General features: G+C 33.7%; 1 protein-coding gene across 2 annotated transcripts in view; it reads right to left on the minus strand.

The window, feature by feature from the left end:
• The window catches only part of LOC106869154 (leucine-rich repeat serine/threonine-protein kinase 2), a 131655-nt gene that overhangs the window by 54483 nt on the left and 57095 nt on the right, over positions 1–20077 (minus strand). For both annotated transcript variants that reach the window (XM_014914760.3, XM_014914759.3), the window contains exons 18-30: positions 19795–19915; positions 17631–17728; positions 13492–13611; positions 12935–13034; positions 12605–12706; positions 11369–11491; positions 8679–8834; positions 6962–7071; positions 6534–6657; positions 5746–5972; positions 3277–3387; positions 2968–3113; positions 1448–1599 (exon numbers count right to left, since the gene is read on the minus strand). In XM_014914760.3, the coding sequence (XP_014770246.2) occupies positions 1448–1599; positions 2968–3113; positions 3277–3387; positions 5746–5972; positions 6534–6657; positions 6962–7071; positions 8679–8834; positions 11369–11491; positions 12605–12706; positions 12935–13034; positions 13492–13611; positions 17631–17728; positions 19795–19915 (1690 nt within the window). The remainder of the gene's footprint in view (positions 1–1447; positions 1600–2967; positions 3114–3276; positions 3388–5745; positions 5973–6533; positions 6658–6961; positions 7072–8678; positions 8835–11368; positions 11492–12604; positions 12707–12934; positions 13035–13491; positions 13612–17630; positions 17729–19794; positions 19916–20077) is intronic.

Raw genomic sequence — 20077 nt, forward strand, 5'->3', positions numbered from 1 at the left:
TAATGCAGAAATTCCAAAAATTAATACTCCTGCTCACCAGAATCATTTGGAATTACTTAAGAACATAAGAAGTACACTTTTGTGTGGTAGGCCTAATATGCCAACCATTTTAATATCAACACTGAGTCTTTGGACGCCTTTAACAAAGTTAATTCTATTGCAAGATCTCAAACCAAAACCTCAGTTGTCTCTTCATCTACATATTTCCTTAGACCATCAACTAACACTGGTTCAGGCTCAGCATTGTCTACAAAAGTCTTTCAAGACTAGAAGGGCTTCCTCCATAATTTATTTAAAGAAAATGAGCGAAACAACAGAAATTTATGGTATCCCTTTGAAATTTCTTGTGTCACTTTCTAGTGTATTTGTGTCATGCTTCTCAATAAGGCTATAGAGTAGAGACCAAATTAAAAATAGTTTAAGAACCATTACAGCATATCCTACGGTCAGTACGTTAAAGTCAGGATCATTGTGGCTTATTATAGTGCCAGCACAATACATTTTACTGTCATGACAAGATAATATAGTGCCATTGTTATACATTTTAGTGTTATTCCAGCATTACAATGACATCACACTCTAGTAGCATCACAACAGAATTTACTTTAGTGACATGAAATATTCCAGACTCATTCCAGCCTATACTAGTGTCATCCTAGCGTAATTTAGTGCATTCACATCATGCACAAGTCTAACTGCAGCATGTTTAACCCTCATCACAACATATTCTAGTATTGTCACAACATAAATAAGTGTTATAGTAGCCTATTTATATATGAATATTTACCATGATAAAGTATTCAAATATCATTACAATTATTTTACTATAATCTAAACATATTCTGGTGTTATAATCACACAAGGAATTTCTACCTAATTAAGATCTCTATTCAAGTGAAGACAGTATCTTATTTCTAAAACAAAAAAAAGTAAACAATTAAACAACAAAACAAAAAAAAAAGGCATTTTCTCTTGAAGCATAAAAGCATTGACTCCTTGCGATTTCATTTTTTCACATACAATCCCAAACAACCATCATTTGCCAGTCAACAAAAATATTAATCCTTGTATTATATATTATATATACATGCATATAAATTTTAATATCTATAATCATTGTTATTTTACTCTACAAAGCTGAAATCTAACAAAAACAAATTAAACTAAATTCTTTAAATTCAATTAGAGGTACAATTAAAATAAACAAAATTTTCAAAATTTCAGCACCTCACGAAAAGGCCTGAAAACCATGTGGTTGGGATGCAAATGTTTTAACCATGCAGCCACAACAATGTTTCAAAAATTCTCCGTTTGTGTCTACTAGAGGAACATAGGCATTTACAGGAGTATATATAACGAAACTAAAATAAATAACTAATAAGTAAAATTCTTCCTTTTAGAAATGCTTCAGGCAAATTGCAAAGAACAATCTTATTAGAAAACCCACCTAGATTATTTTCATTCATTTTAAAGATGGTCAGTTTATTGCAACCAATAAAAAACAGTTCAGGTACAGTGGTGATTTGATTGCCTGATAGATTCAGTTTTAAAAGCCTTCTTAATTGAAGTGGTTTGTTCTCAATCACAGTCATCTTCATGCTAAAAGAACAAAATCAGAAAATAAGCACGTGTGTATTTTACTCTGAGAATTTGAAAGTTAAGAGGAATTAGCAAAAGTGTGTATTATATCACTACAAACCTGTCCAATCAAATCTTTTCTGAACTTATAAAAAAAGAAACCAGTTTAAGAACCATTAACAGAGAGGCAGACAAGAGAACAAAGGAAGGAAACAGTCATGCATTTGTTATGTAATGTTCAATATCAGTTGATTCTGACAACCAGATTTATCTACATGAAGAATCTGCAGTGCAAACAGCCCAAACTACTACTTACTTAAAAATCACACTACAGCAGAAGACACTATCATTTACTCTCTCTCTCTCTCTCTCTCTCTCTCTCTCTTTCTCTCTCTCTATCTATCTATCTATCTATCTACATATAACCACAGCAGATGTCCAATTAAGTTACTGCATGAAAAGAACTTTCTGCCCTTACTTTATCATCCGTTATTGGATTGGTCATGTTCAGTACAATCTTTTAACAATAAACACGAATAAAAACAACTTCTCTCATCCAGTTCTCCAACTTTCCATTCATCTTATTGTTAAATTGGTGGCAACCTTCTTGCTGAGGTTAAACCAAACTGTGAATTTGTCATCATAAAACATGATTTTAACATTTTTAATGCTAGATTTATTAGAGCTGTTGGTCATCCCTGAACTTGCAAGCTCTATGCTGCATATGCACACACACACACAAACACAATCATCATCATCATTTAACATCTGTTGTCCATGCTGGCATGGATTGGACAGTTTGATCAGTGCTGGCAAACTGGAGAGCTGTACCAGGTTCCAGTCTGATTTGGCATGGTTTTTGCAGCTGGATGCCATTCCGAATGCCAACCACTTTGCAGGTTGTACTGTGTACTTTTACATGGCACTGCACAGGCACTTTTATATGGCACAACATAGATGCTTTAATAGAGCACTGCACAGGTGCCTTTATGTGGCACCACTTGGGTGCTTTTACATGCCACTGCATGGGCGGGCACTTTTTATGTGGCACTGGCACAGGATTCTTGCAGATCAATCCTCCAGGGGGATTGATTTTAACACTTCTGCTGTGGAGTGCAGGTCTTCTTGAGTACATCTAAACTTATGCAATACCTCAATTTCTCTTCCCTTGATCATTGTCTTAGTTCTTACTTTTCTGATCCCCATAATCTTTTTTCCCTAAAAATATCTCCTTTTGAACCTTTTTCCAACAAAAGTCTGCTTCTTAAGCTTTAGCAAATTATATTTCCTGCACTAATTTCACTCAGTTATGCCTACTGGCATATTGTCTCTTGTTTTAAAAGTAACTAATAAAAAGGTCATACTTGGACAGGTTAAAATAGTTCTTACTTTTTGAGGTACAAATATTCCAATCCAGGAAAATGTTCTGTAAGCCAAGATGGAAACTGCTTTAGAGTATTTCCTGATAAGTTTAATTTCTTTAAACTAAATAAAACAGGAGAAGCTGCACAAGAAATGACTTCAAAGTCTTCAATCTGTGTTAAACAAAAAGAAAGAAAGAAAAAAAAAACGAAAGAAAAAAGTGAAAGAAAAAAATATTTCATTATTGATTTTGCAGAAAACTTTCCACAAATGGGAGGAAATTTCAAACTGAATATACAAAATAATTTTTTTATGATGCTGAAACAAATACCACACCTTATTGTGTTTGATCTTTAGAGTTTCCAAATGGGAACAATTTAAAACAGCAGTCGGGAATTTTTGAAGATTATTATTGGACATGTCCAATTCCTTCAGTTCAGGCAGAAACTAAAGTAAAAAAAAAAAAAAATTAATAATGATAATAATAATAATAATAATAATAATAATAATAATAATAATAATAATAATAATAATAATAATAATAATAATGCCTTCTAATTGATGTTTCAATACCAGCAGATGACAACGTTTCTCTAAAAGAAATGGAAAAACTTTCAAAATACAAAGACCTGGAAATAGAGATAACTCGAATGTGGAATCTAAAAACAGAAACAATTCCTATCATAGTAGGTGCCTTAGGTATAATAAAAAAATATTCAGACAAATACATAACAAAAACACCAGGACTTACAAATATATATAACATACAGAAAATTGCACTACTGGGTACTGCACACATTCTACGCAAAACACTTTCAATACAGTAAACATAAGAGCACCACAGCAAACCACAGCACATACCCAAGGCGCACAGAGCTGCGCTCGGTAGTGAAGTGAAAGCACGTTATAAAAATAAAACTACTGAATAATAATAATAATTCCCTTAAAGTTTGAAATAAGAAGAATTTGGAGCATGGAACAGTAAAGGTCGTACCTATAATAATCTGTGCATTGGAAACAGTAAGCCAAGATATAGACAAATGGATGAAGGAGATTGAAATAGAATGCCCAGTAGAGCTCCTACAGAAAGTTTGTCTCTTAGGGACAACAAGGATTATCAGGAGGGTTCTAAGCAGTTGAAAGACTGCTGAAAACTTGTGGATACCTAAGGTTACAGGTAGTAACCCACTATTCACATAATTCCCACCAGGAATAAGATTGAACCTGAGCCAAACCATAATAATAATAATAATAATAATAATAATAATAATAATACCTAACAAATACGAAGAAGAAGAAGAAGAAACAACAAAAGCTATAAAACAAATGAAATCCAAACTAAAACTAGAACAGCAACGGACCATGATAAAACGATGGCAAGAAAAGCCCCTACATGGTAAATACTGGGCTAAACTAAATGCGAAAGAAATAGACAGAGAAAAATCCCAGCAATGGCTGAGAAGCTCAGGACTCAAAGCAGAGACTGAAGGATTTTTAATTGCTGCACAAGACCAAAGCCTCCCCACCAGAAATTACCAAAAACACATAATGAAAAGAAATATAACAAGTAACTGTAGAATATGTGGAGATCGACAAGAAACAATAAATCATATTATCTCTGGCTGCCCAGTCCTGGCTAAGAAGGAATATATTCACAGACACGACAGAGCTGGGACCTATATACACTGGAAGCTATGCCAACATTATGGAATAACAACAGAAAAAAGATGGTATAAACACACGCCAGAAAAGGTCACAGAAAACGAGAAAGCAACCATACTCTGGGATATGCCAATACACACAGATAGAGAAATTAAGGCAAATAGACCAGATATAGTTGTCAAAGATCATGAAGAAAAAAAATGCTTTCTAATTGATGTATTAATACCAGCAGATGACAACGTTTCTCTAAAAGAAATGGAAAAACTTTCAAAATACAAAGACCTGGAAATAGAGATAACTTGAATGTGGAATCTAAAAACAGAAACAATTCCTATCATAGTAGGTGCCTTAGGTATAATAACAAAATATTCAGACAAATACATAACAAAAATAGCAGGACTTACAAATATATATAACATACAGAAAATTGCACTACTGGGTACTGCACACATTCTACGCAAAACACTTTCAATACAGTAAACATAAGAGCACCACAGCAAACCACAGCACATACCCAAGGCGCACAGAGCTGCGCTCGGTAGTGAAGTGAAAGCACGTTATAAAAATAAAACTACTGAATAATAATAATAATAATAATAAACAAAACAATAAAAAGTACTTTTTTTTTATCAAACAAAAAGTGAACTTTTCTAAGGAAAAGGATATAATTGATTAAGTCCTCTTCACTACTTATAGGAATGAAAGACTGCATGATTGCAGTTAAATGACTGAAATAAGTAAAAAGTATGAAGTATCCTTAAAAATGACCATGCTGTCAAGTCTGTATATCCTATTGTAAATTCTCAGAACACTGTGTTCAGGACTTTCTAAAATTCTTCCTAAACTTAGACCAGAAAACCAGCCAATAAAGGCTATGTGTCAATTCCTCATCAACACCAGAACACATCCCAAACCATTATTGCTCATGTTTTCCACTACCCTCAATGAAATATGAGAAGGAACCTTCTACCAATAGATTTGGCCAGCTGATAGAATGAAATGATTGTCTCAAAATATCCCAAGTGCTGTCTCATTCTTGGTATGTTCCTGGCCACTGGAGAGGCATTCTTCAAATGTCACACACAATCATTGTCCAAAACAATCAACCAAAAAAGAAATAAGAGAAAATAAGAAAAATCTTACATTAAAGAAATCTTCTGAAATTGTGTCAAGCTGATTGTTAGAAATGTTAAGTTTCTGAAGAAACTGCAAACATTTTTGATGAACAGCATTTCTTAATGTTGCAGAGATAAAGTCCGAAATATTGTTGTCCGCAAGATTTAGTGTAAAATGCTTTTGAGCAACATGGCTATTCGTTACAATTTTCTTACTTTTGACTATTAAACTTGGAGATTTTCTTCGATAAAATGCTGAAAAAGTTAATAATATTGAATTGTCATAAACTTGATTTTTATTACAATAAAATTTTGGAAGTTTCAAAAGACAAGTCCTATCAATTAATATCATTTTTTAACAAGAAAATATTTTGAGAAAAAATACAATATTTTGATATATGGTTATCATCTTATTTAGTGTTAACCTTTGCTATAGCTGTTAATGTTACTATGACTTAAAATTTTGGCACAAGGCCAGCAAGTTCAAGAGTGGGGTAAGTCAATTACATCAACCCCAGTGCTCATCTGGTACTTATTTTATCAACTCTGAAAGATGAAAGGCAAGTGTAAAGATGGACAAAATGCTGCTAAGCATTTTGCCCACTGTGCTAACGATTCTGCCACCTTGCTGCCTTACTATGACTTAAAATTACAAAGCATAATTAAAACCAACATTGAAAGATCCTCAATGTGATTACTTGACTTGCTAGAAATAGAAGCTAATAAATGGCACATTGTCTGGAAAATGAAAGAACATAAGTAGAACAGATGAAGGCTATTCCGTAACAAAATTATCTTTTTTAAAAAATCACATACTTTTTTGAAAATCATCTGAATTTGAACATTCTTCATCAGAGTGAAATTCCCTCTCTTTAGCTGGAGAAATATTGTAGAATTTAAATTTCTTTCCTTCCAATATTGAAAAAGTTAAATTCTTATCCTATAATGAAGAACAAAGAAATTAAGAAATGTTTAGTACCAGCGGCAAATTTTTTCAGGTGTGACTGTAAAACTCATCCTTTACCAGGCTACTGATGAAATCATAAATACAAAAAAGAAATATAAAATGGCTAAACCAGGAATCGAAATATTACTAGCAAGCTGAGAGATAACTACAATTCTTGAATACACGAGGGAAAAGTATAAGAAATATTTATGTATCTCATGAAATACAGAAGTGTTTTCCTTAGTAGAAAATGAATGAGTAGAAAATTGAAACTTGTTTAACTTCTGATAAATCCTACCTTTGATTTCAATTGGATATCACAGTAAATAGCAGCATCTTCTGGAGCTAAACAACCTATTTCTGGTTGAGAAGTATCTGTTAAAAAACAACTTTTACGAAGCCATGGTTCTAGAAGAAAAAAGTTTAAAGAATTAAGTAAAATAATATATTGAACTGAAAAATTATAAATAAAATTTTCTTTTAGAAAATTGGAGAAGGCAATCAGTTTAAGTATGTTTATATATATTCATCAGTTACTGTTTTGCTTCTCCATGCTGGCATGGTTTAGATAGGTTGTCACAGTCTACATCATCTTGCACATAAAGCAAAGAGAAGAAACTGGCCAACTTCGCTGTATAAATCTTACAGTATGGATGGCTGTGTTTTAATGGGTCATTAACATTAGAGAGATCTATCCCATGTGGGAGGACTAAAGAGCCCCCTGTACCCAGTATCAATTGTTATTTGGAGTAACTACTTTCCTAGATGTGTGCTTTGCCAAGTCCATGTATTGTTTGTACATTTCATTTGCTACACACACACACACACACAACCACTGCTATTACCAGTATTAAAGTACAGCTGAGATGAGTGGAATGCATATTCAATGTATATATATTCAATGCCTGACATCTCACAGTAGGCTTTATTCTGAGCTGCTGATGGAAGTTCAATGACAGAAAATACAAAAGAAGAGGTGCACTGAAATGGTACAAAGTAACTCAGATCCAATGGGAAGAACTGGTTAAAGATCATGTTACAATTTTTGTACATATGTTTAATGTATCATATACTGTATTACACTGTCACCCAGCTTTACCCTGAATATGATGATTTGTGTTCACATTCCTAACATTTTGGGCAAAACCTTTTGAATAACGTTTTACCTTATACATATGGGTCTGTGTAGCCAATAATGAAAGAACTATTGTTGTTGTTGTTGTTTATTATTATCATTATTATTATTGATTTGACTCAGGTTTGGTATTCTTCCGGGTAGGATTTATGTGGGTAGCAGGTTACTACCTGTAACCTTAGGTATCTACGAGCTTTCAATAGTATTTCAAGTGCTTAGAATCCTCCTGATAATCTTTCCTGTCCCTAAGAGGCAAACTTGCAGTAGAAGATCTACAGGACATTCTACTCCAATCCCCTTCAACCAATTTGTCTTCATCAGTTGATCACTGGAGTCAATGTAATTGACTAGCCCCATCTCCAAAATTTTCAAACCTTGTGTCTATCATAGAAAGGATATATACACATACATGTTATCATAATTATTTAGAGAGGCAAAAACAGTAAGAATTTAACTAAATGCTTTATGTGATTTACATTTATTCTCCACATTTTAAGTATGAAGCCAGCTAGGCTCAAATGTTTCATCCCTCTATCAAAGGACTAAGTACTAGGCATGTTTTAGGTTTGATTCAGTTGAATCTACTCCTCACAATTTGTAATCCTTGTGCCAATGTAAGAAATATTTATGAGCTCAATCCCATCATTGAAGATAAGGAATCATTTGTACAAGAAATAACATCTGTTTAATTCTTCTATGCCTTCATTTAACAATACTAAGGTTTCATATGAACACAAACTGCATCAAGTGGCGAATGAGAATATATAAAATTATAAAAGAAGATAGATTATATGTAAATACATCTGGAGAGTTATGACAACAAATCCATTGAAGAATTTATGAAAAATTAATACAATCAATGAAAATACATTACGCTTACCATGAGATAATTGGCTGAGATATAAACTGCTTTTGCCTCTACAATAACCAACTGTATCAACTCTTGGGTCATTGATGTGAAAAGGACTCATTGACCCAGATAATGTTGTTCTCTTCCATTCTATGAAATGAATATCAGATCCATTGGATTCATCAGCTACAAATATAATTATGGAAATAAATAAATACATGAAAATAACAATAACAACAGATTTGGTAGATGGTAACTGAAAGAAGCATCCTCTCTGTGTGTGTGTGTGTGTGCATACACGTGCAACAGAGCACTAGGGTATTGAGAAAAAAATTAGGCATAAGATGAAATATGTGGTCTGATCAATAAGTATCCGGACTATTGCTATAGTAACAAAGCTAAAATACACAGAGTGAAGCTGCTTGGCAGAGATTGACCTTGAACTCTGTTGTGCATAAAAACTAAGTTTTAACGTTCTAGGTTACTTCCTCTGTTTACAGCAATTCTTGGAAGGAAGGTGTATAGTGTGTGATTGTTGCATTGACTATGGCAGAGAAAGTTGAGCAGAGAATCTGCATCAAATTTTGCCAAAAGCTTGGTGATACCTGCTCAGAGGCCTATGCAAAGTTTTCAAAAAGTTTTCATTATTCTCGACATAATCAAGGAGATTTTGTGCAACTGAAACCCAAGTGACCTTTTAGTCAGTTGAAAGCAGTTTTGGCACAAACTTGGCAGATACGCATCTCATACCCAAATCTTCAGTGATAATGGACTAAACTGAACCGTTACTAATCTGCATATCCTCTGATAACTCACAGATGGTAATTCGACAATTTCCCCTCACAGCTGCATGCACATCTGTGATGTCTTCTCAGAGAAGATAATTGGAAAAGGAAGTGGTATGTGCCTATTCTGCTTTCAGGTGACAGGGAGGTGATGGGTGCTAGGGATGAAAGGTGGGGTGGATGGTTGATGGAGCAGAGAGGATGCAGGTGGTCATAGGGCAGAGTCCCTCATGGATGAGCATTAACCAAAATGGTCTAGGATATTGATTCTGCTGTGATGGACAAGTCTTCTTGCATACAGCAAGGTATCAAATATCTTGGTCCTTTGTTATCTCCTTTGTAAAGCTCAGTCTTGGAGATTGGCCTTCAATACTTCGTCCCATGTTTTTTTTTAGTCTCCCTCTTCCACAACTTCCATCCACTTTCAGTGATTGACACTTCTTTATACAATTGTCCATGTTCATATGCATCACATGACCAAATCAGCAAGTTTTCTCTCTTGTACACTGCATCTACAAGGTTTGATCAATGAGTAACCAGACTGCTACCATAGTAACAAAGCTAAAACATGCGGAGTAAAGCTGCTTGGCAAAGCCTGACCTTGAACTCTGCTGTGTTCTCTTAATCTTACTCAGAGGTAAACTATAAGATTAGGAATGTAGTCTACAGTATAAGGTGTACTGAGGGACAATGCAGGACAATGATATACATTAGAGAGACAACATGTGAGTGGATAGGTGAACATTGGCAGGAGCTCAAGGAGGAGAAAAGCTCATCAGTGCTCTACTAACATGCTCAATTAGAACATGGAGGCTTGGTTAATAACATAGCTGTTAAGATATTATCAACACACAGAACAGACACGACACTTAGACAGATTATAGAGGCCACACACATAGTAATAGACAGACTGAGCCTCAAGAGAAAACATGAATGAAATAATAACACCCTTCCACTCCACTGCACTATGCAACCTGATAACTAAACACAGGATGAGAGAAGAAAAAGGACACAGATACAAACAGTATAATACATAAATCTATATACACTGAATAAGAAAGAGGAAAAATATAGTGTGTGATTAATTGACAAAATATGACCATCCCCAAGTATAACAATATCTGTTTCAACGCATGATATCACATCAAGAATCTTGCAAAATAAATACATAACTGTAATACACACATGCACATACACACACACACACATTTTAGGAAGTTAAAAGTTATGGCTGGTCGTAGAGTGACCATTAGGTTCGCACCTATAAAGCACTAAGTAGTATAAATAGTATAACAGACTCAAATTGTTGTATGTCAGGTGTGAAAAGACTTAAGCATGATAGAAGGACCAGCACAGGTGTCTTGCCATAGAGGAGATGCAAAGCTGAAGAGGATCAGAGGAATGTAGTGATGGAAGTACTAGAGAGCAAGCACTCAAGGAACAAGGTGAGCATAACAGAGAACAAGGATGGTGGACCATAGGAGGAAATGCTTTCATAAGAGTATGAGTGGGGATTAAACAAGTGGTGGTAGAGGTTAATGTAGTGAGTGATGAACAAGAGTGGAAGTGCAGATGGTTGGAAATACCACTATGTAGAGGGGTAAGGTGGAAGATATAGGAGTGGCTCAGGATGGAGAAAAGAACAGAAAGTAGTAGAATGATGTGCAAGGTGTAGGAGGAGTGGAAAGGGTGATATATGTATATGTGTGTGTGTGTGTGTCTATTGAGTAAGAGAAAAAGATGAAAATGTATGTATGCATGAATGTGTATGTGCATGAGTGTACACAAACAGACAAACAGATGCGCACAAAGTTTATATTGATGAAGCCACCAAGAACAAATCAAATGCTTCTTTTCCCTTTTTTTATGAGAACGCAGTATAAACAATTCAAGAACATTTTACATATGACAGAAAGAGTTTTCTGACCTACTTACATGATGATGAAGAATAACTGCTACCAGAATCGTGAGAAAAATATCTGTTATAGGTGCTATATGATGGGTTCTTCCCAGATTTGTGAATGGATTGGATTTTTCTAGCAAGCCTTTTACCCTTTCCTGAAACATAAAATTTTTATCAGTACCCATTATTCAGTTTGCTTCAATCATATATTTATACCTAGATTTTCACATTTAAACAATTACATACATATCAATGACATCAATAGCTGATATATAAGACATGCTATAAATGATATAGGCTTCTGTTACTGTCTCCAACCTGGAGAAACAGTTATTACAAGATAATGACTTATTATTACAAAGATAATGAAACTCTTGGCAGTAATAAACCATGAAATGATACCTATTCACAGCTAAACAAACTAGACCAACATGAGTTCAGTGTCTTGGCTGCAAAAACTTAATAATTCATAGGATATAAATCTTTGACTTTTCATTTGATAGGCCAACCTCTTGATGAAACAGTAACTGAAGATTTCTCTTACATACATATTTCCAAATGTATATCGGCTAACTATTCACTTTGTCAAGCCCATTGGCTCATAGATCCAATAGTTTTCTCCATTATCTGCAGAATTAAGTATGTGAGAAAAATCCCACACACTTTAAATTCTGGTTTATTACAGTTAAACTTCACGCAAGAACTATTATTTCCTATATAGATAAACTCAAGATAATATGTTTAGTTTTGAAATTCAATTTTCAGTCTAAGAGTATATTTAAGTTGAAGTATAATTAATTTTAATTTTCTAATGAAATTATTAGTATTTTTGTTATATATTTCTAATACGTATAAAAGCTCTGTCAATTTGAGTATTTGAATAAAAAAAACACAGATGATAGCTAGTTTTTCATTTATTTCAACTCAAAATATAAACCAAAAAAAAAAATAATTAAATTATTTTTCTCTTCTGCAAGGTTTTTCTGAAATTCATTATATATTTACAATACATTTTCAAAATCTGGTAAATTCTTACATTTTATTCATATTCTAAATACTTTAGAATCCATTTATACACATTAATGGTTTTAATGACCAACTCAAAGGGATTTGCAGCAGTTGCTCTTGAGAGATAGCAACTCTTAACAGCAAGTAGAAAAGTTTTAAGTTCTATTTCAATGTAAAATGATGTCTTCATAGTATCTCCCTCTCACCCCACCATATCTTCGATGAAATAAATTTAAAGCTGCTAAAAGAAAGAATTTTACCTGCTGAAGGATGTTTTATGTAATGGTCACCTACAAATGTGGGGATCAACCAATCAAAATTGAAACTTCCTAGTCCAAGACCATTCCACAATATTGCTCCATCTGAAAGAGATTAGATAAATGTTTTTGATAATTCAAGATTTAACACATTGAGTTCAACTCATTGAGTAAATTTTAAATCCTTCAGAATTATTAGTATTATTTTGTAGACAAATATCAATGAGGAGAGTGATAGAAAAATCAATGCTTAGTATTATTTATTAAAGAACAGTAATTATAATTAGTAGAGCAGTATGTAAAATGTATTAAAAAATGTTAAAAATTACTTACCTTGTTCTTTTTGTCCAATATACAACAATAGTATTCCAACAATTGTATGATATTTATTTTCAATGGCTACTTTAAGGGGTGTTAAGATATCAGATACAGGCTGAAAAATTTTTTTTAATAGATTAAATATAGCTCAAGAAAAATTTTCAAATTATGTTTTAAAGCACAAGAATTATGTTTTAAAGCACAAGAATTATGTTTTAAAACACATGATCTAAAATCATAAATAAAACTAAGAACAGTAAGTTTTTTAGAGAAAAATTTCAAGATAATTTGAATACAATTGTTTTAAGACCTAGGAAATTAAGGATTTATAAGTAATGAAAATAATGTTGAATATTTATGTATAATGAGATGAAAGACAGGGCTTAAATAAATAAAGAATTAGGCTGGTGAATCTAAAGATTTATAATAGTGGCATACAAACAGTATGAGAGAGGAGTTTATATAGTAGGAATTGTATACAAATGAAATGTTGAGTGACTAGTTTGTCAAAGAAGTTCAAAATAAGATTCAGAAAATTAAACTAAAGTTATAAAGAAAAACAATTTGTGCACCTTCTCTAAAATTAAACGAACAATATGTTCATCTCCATTTCCACAGGCATGCAGTAAGGGTGTATATGCTTTATGTTTGAAGTTGACATCAGCACCAAGGCTTAAAAGGCATTCAGCTTCCTGAAAAAGAGATAATAGTATTTATTGAATGAATTTCTATATTTGATATCACTAAAACTTGTAATGGTTGAAAATTTCATCTGAGAAAAAATTTCAAGCACTCACAGATTTCTTTTACATATTGATTCTTGATATGACTGGTATACCTGTGCTGGCAAAAATGCCAACAGTTTTATTAATGATAGAAAATGGCACATCAACATAATGGGGAAAACTATTAATTGTCAGTAATCTAGTAAATATATATACACATACAGAATTGAAGCACTTGAAGAATAAGGTGTAACATCTCAGTTGAAAATATCACCCACAGAATGTATGATTGTGTATACAGAAACACACACACACGCATGCACGCACTCACACACACACACACATATGTACATATATATACATTGTATATATTTATTTATGTATGTATTTATATTATCTTAGTTGAAAAACTTCGATAAGGTAAATATGTTAATAGTTACCAGGGTAGCAAAATTCACAAAGAAATTGGGATATTATACCTGGTTAAGAGGTAGAAATTCCATGTTAAAGTGATGTATTTTGAGTTGATATAATAAAGAATAAATGGAGCAAAATGCATATAATTAAAGGAATTAAAGGAACTTATTTATTATATGCGTTTTGCTCCATTTATTCTTTATTACATATGTATATACATATACATTTATATATATATATATATATATATATATATATATATATATATATATATGTATGTATGTATGTATGTATGTATGTATCTATCTATCTATCTATCTATCTATCTATCTATCTATCTATCTATATATATATATATATATATATATATATATATATATATATATATATATATATAGATAGATAGATAGATAGATAGATAGATAGATAGATAGATACATACATACATACATATATATCTATATAGACACACACATATACTTATTTTATAGACATAGCTTTCCCTGCTCTCTTTCTCTCTCTCTCTCTCTCTCTCTCTCTCTCTCTCTCTCTCTCTCTCTCTCTTTATATATATATATATATATATATATATATATATATATATATTAAGTTTTGGATTTTATGTCATGTCGTCTGCCGACAGCTTTATTGGCTTTATAGCAGTTTTGATAGCTATTTCTAGACATGTAAGGGTTTTTGCAACCCCCTCCGTTATAGTTGTGATTTATTCATAATTATACATACTTCTTTTATATATATAAAAGAAGTGTGTATAATAATGAATAAATCACAATTATAATGGAGAGGTTTGCAAAACAAACCTTACATGTATATAAAAGATGGAGGTGGAAATAACACAGACGTAAATCTAAGACATTTCAATTAAGAAAGAATTTATAAAATGATTTTAAAATTATATAAAGAGAATATAGAATATTTCGATGATGAATCTCATCTTGTCAAATATTAGTAGAAGTTTATAAAAATTTGAAGTAAAAGCAGTTTATTTTCTGTCTGGGTGTCAGAGAGGGTGTGTAGTTGTCTATTGTCTAAAAAAATCTTTATGGGTTCCTGCCAAAGGAGTGGCTTAAAGGCATTTATTGAATGAGTTTTATGTCCACTTCACCTGTGTGTATGTGTATGTGTGTGTGTGTGTATGCTATTTTCATTTGGGCGTCTCCAGCTGTGTGTATGTGTGTGTGTGTTTGTGTGAGTGTGCTGAGGTGTGTGTGAGTGTACAGAGGTGTGTGTGTGTGTGTGTGTGTGTTTGTGATGTTTTCTTTTGTATGTGTGAGTGAGTGTATCTGTGTGTGTGTGTGTTTGTGTTTGCAATGTTTTCTTTTATGTGTGTGTGTATGTATGTGCGTGCAGAGGTGTGTGTGAGTGTGTTTTTGTGATGTTTTCTTTTGTATGTTTGTGTGTGTGTGCAGACGTTTGTACGTGTATGTTTTTTGCAATGTTTTCTTTTGTGTGTATGTGTGTGTGTGCGTGTGCGTGTGTGTGTGTGTGTGTGTGTGCGTGTGCGTGTGTGTGTGTGTGTGTGTGTGTGCGCGCGTGCGTGTATGTGAAATTGATGAATACAATTTACAATAAAAAAACACTCACACACACACACACATACACACAGACACAAAAGAAAATATCCCAAGAACACACACACAAATATACATGCACACAAAAGAAAAAAATCATAAATATACACACACGTCTGCACACACACACACACACACACATGCATTCACACAGACATACACACAAAAGAAAACATCATAAAATCACACACAGACACACACCTCTGCACACACATACACACAGGTGGACATAAAACTCATTCAATAAATGTTTTTAAGCTACTCCCTTGACAGGAGCCCACAGAAATTCTTTTTAGACAATAGACAACTACACACCCTCTCTAACACCTTGAACTCAATACCAAACTATATTTAAAGACTTCAACAAAAAAACTCCAGACATGCTTTGACCCCCTGTTTTTACTTCAAATTTTTATAAATTTTTACTAATATTTGATAAGATAAGATTCCTTATTGAAAACAGTAATATTCTATATCAAATATGGTTTGCATCTTTCTAGGATCCTCTGCTCTATACTGTACTCCGTGGTGCTTTCTTTCAAAGTCCAGATGTTCTTGGTTAGGGTTGTGGTGTTACATCTCTCTGAGCTGTTGAATGGGGACTTGTGGTTATTAAAGCAGGTTCTGAAGAGGCCTTCCATTGCTCCATGGTACATGGCAGTGAAACATGGGCCATGACTGCTGAGGACATGCGTAAGCTCGCAAGAAATGAAGGCAGTATGCTCTAATGGATGTGTAATGTCAGTGTGCATACTCGAAATTACACATCCATTGTGTAAGTACCTTGAGAGAAAAGTTGGATCTAAGAAACATCAGTTGTGGTGTGCAAGAGAGACGATTGCACTGGTATGGTCATGTGGTGAGAATAGATGAGGATAGCTGTGTGAAAAAGTGCAGTTGAGGGAACCTGTGGAAGAGGTAGACCCAGGAAACCTGGGATGAGGTGGTGAAGCACGACCTTCGAACATTAGGCCTCACCGAGGCAATGACTAGTGACCGAGACCTTTAGAAATATGCTGTGCGTGAGAAGACCTGGCAAGTCAAATGAGACCATAATCCAAGGCCTCTGCCAGGGCTGTAGCTAGCCCACTTATGCATACCTTTCCTTCATTGGACACTAAATTCTGCTTGCGAAGACCTGTTGAGGCAAATGAAATCGAAATCAAACCAAATTCGACGACTGGCACCCATGCCAACCTTTCCTTCATTGGACACTAAACTCTGCCTGTGAAGACCTGTTGGGGCAAGTGAAATCGAAATCGCAATTGAACCGAATTCGATGACTGGCACCTGTGCCAGTGGAGTGCTAACAGCACCATCCAAACATGATCATTGCCAGAGCAGCTGTCTGGCTTTCATGCCGGTGGCACATAAATAGCACCATTTGAGTGTAATCGTTACCAGCGTGCCAGTGGCACATGAAAAAATCATTCGAGCGAGGTCGTTGCCAGTGCCACTGGACTAGCTTCTGTGCAGGTGACACGTAAAAAACACCATTTTGAGCGTGTCTGTTGCCAGTACCGCCTGACTGGCTTTTGTGCCGGTGGCAAGTAAAAGCACCCACTACACTCTCGGAGTGGTTGGCATTAGGAAGGGCATCCAGCTGTAGAAACTCTGCCAGATCAAATTGGAGCCTGGTGCAGCCATCTGGTTCGCCAGTCCTCAGTCAAATCGTCCAACCCATGCCAGCATGGAAAGTAGATGATAAACGATGATGATGATCATGATGACTTCATTAAACATTCAAATGATAGGGTAGTCAATTAGTAACTGCCTCATTGGCTAATACAAAAATATTATCCTAGTGGTTACTGTTATAAGTAACTGCTTCTTTGAGACATTTTTGATGAATAAAGTGATTCATAAATCACTATTTCAAATTCCCTTGGTGGTGGTGGTGATAGTCGTCATAAAATAAATAATGATGGTGTTGCTATTGATAAAAGTAATAAAGGTAATGATAATGACCATACTTACAATGTATCTACCTTCAGCACATGCATATATAAGCATAACAGACTTGTTAATTCCATTGCACAGACTTTTTAAACACCTACATGCTGAATCAAATAGTTCTGAAAACAAAAAAAAAAAAAAAAAGATAATAGTAATTCATTTCAAACATAAGCTAACTTGACATATAAAAATTTATTAATTTATTTCATAAAGTTTGTGACTGACTAACATACAATGAATTAAAGTCAATGCTATTGTAATTATGGTTTCAAATTTTTTGATGAAATTTTGATGAGGTATCTGCTAATTTTTAGAATGACATTGTAAGGTTGGTGTGAGAAGCCAGATCTAGCCAGTATGGACATAAAATAGGTAGAATATTTTGGCTGGATATAGCCAGTTTAAATGCTAAAGGGTTAAGGGTTAGGGTAAGTCAGTTATATTGACCTAAGTGTTCAACTGGGACTTGTTTTATCAATTCCAAAAGGATGAAAGGCAAAGTTGACCTCAGTGGGATTTTAAACCTAGAACTTAAAATGCTGAGACAAATGTCACTAAGTATTTTGTCCAACTTGTTAATCATTCTACAAGCTCTCTGCCTTTATGCTATTGAAATTATGTGAACTACATTGCAATTGTGGCCTAGTGGTTAGGGGCATTTGGTTCATGATGATAAGGTCATTGGTTCGATTCTTGGACTAGGTAGTGTGATGAGCCCTTGAGCCAAGCACTTCATTTCATGTTGTTCCAGTCTATTTTGTTGTAATGAGTATGATCCAGGGTGCTAGTGCAGCCCTCTCACCTTCCAGCTGTCACATCCTGGATATTCTGAGCTAATGGTGAGGGGACTGAGATGCTGTCAGTGTCTGCTCAAGACTACATAGACATGTAAAACAATTAGTAAAAACATGGTACATGTAATCACGCCATACATGCTCATGAGTGACATTTGGCTATACTTTTTATGATGCAACTGTATCCAGTAGTTATGTCTTAGATATTGCTTGTAAACAAGAATTTTGTAGATGAATGTTATTTTCATTTCACTTTTTCAGTCTTATTTGTTAATCCCGAGCAGTGTACAAACGTAGAACTAAAAAATATAATGAGCTGAGAGAAATAGCAGCAATGAAGGTAATCATAATCAACAGCTTACAACGTATCATACCCTGAAAGGAAAACTCTTTGTAACTCTCCTTCAATATGTAAAAATCTCTGCTAGCTGATCAAGCAATCCCAAATTTGGCTAAGCTTCCCTGATAAGCTGCAACAAGACTGAAACATGCCAATAACTGTCATCTTATTTGCTAACAAAGATCATATTTCCGTTAAGCATGTGAATTAAGTTTTGTGAAATAGATTTTTAATTTCTTGGGATTATGTCTACTTTCCTTTTAGTTTCATAACAATTACTACTAACTTTCTGTATTCTCAAAGTAGGAAACAATTTTCAGTTAATTGAAAGATTTTGTCTCTTTTACCTCTTTCATTCAGTGCATCACCACTGACTTGACAATACAAGCTCTATCACCAACACTCCCTTGCTTATTTCTTTCTCTTTCTTCTTCTCTCTGTCTCTCTATGTATATGTATGTATGTACGTATGCATGCATGTATGCATGTATGCATACATGAAGGAAAACTTAATTGATCAATAAAATCTATTAACATATCAGCTATACTTCGTCCCATGTAAAAAATAGTAGCCTTGATAAGATGACAAGTGCTATACAGCTTCAGGCTCAAAAGCAGCTTACACAATAAACAAATATGTGAAGGAAAAACATGGAGATGCAGGTGAGAACTACACATGTTTCCAAAGTGGAAAAAATGTGCACCTGAAGAAAAGATGGACTACATTATAAATTATTAAATTATTTTAAATTCATGATATGGATTTTTCTACTTTGAAAATGTGTGGTGCTTACATCCTCTCTTTCACATGCATGCATCCATGCATGCACATGCACACACACACACATTAGAACTATGGTGCAATTAAATAAGATGTCTTAAAAGGAAAATGCAATTTCATAAATTTTTATACCTTCAATAACACAAAATTTGTGAAATACCTAAATACTCCAACTGGGTGTCAAATGTAGGTTGCAGATGTGGTTCAATCCTTAATCAATGTTAATATTAAAAACAGTAAAGAAAATATTAATGATAGCATCAGTTTTACCTGAGTTGGGACTTGAATGGAGAGCATTGGAAAAGATAGGGGTTTGACACTTTTGATTAATAAATATATGTTTGTCTGGATAAGCTTCTAGATTTTGATGCAGTAGAATTAAAATACAACACTGAAAAAAAAAAAAATAAATAAAAAATGATTAAAAGATAAAGTTTTATTTTTAAAGAAAATATCTGAGAAGTGAATTATAAAGATATCAAAGACTATTCTTAATCTGAAGGGTCCTTTCAATATTGGGGATAATATAATGAAGAAAGACATGTATTAATAA

The sequence above is a fragment of the Octopus bimaculoides genome, chromosome 1, assembly GCF_046866305.1.
Source record: "Octopus bimaculoides isolate indiv1 chromosome 1, ASM4686630v1, whole genome shotgun sequence".
Classification (NCBI taxonomy): Eukaryota; Metazoa; Mollusca; class Cephalopoda; order Octopoda; family Octopodidae; genus Octopus; species Octopus bimaculoides.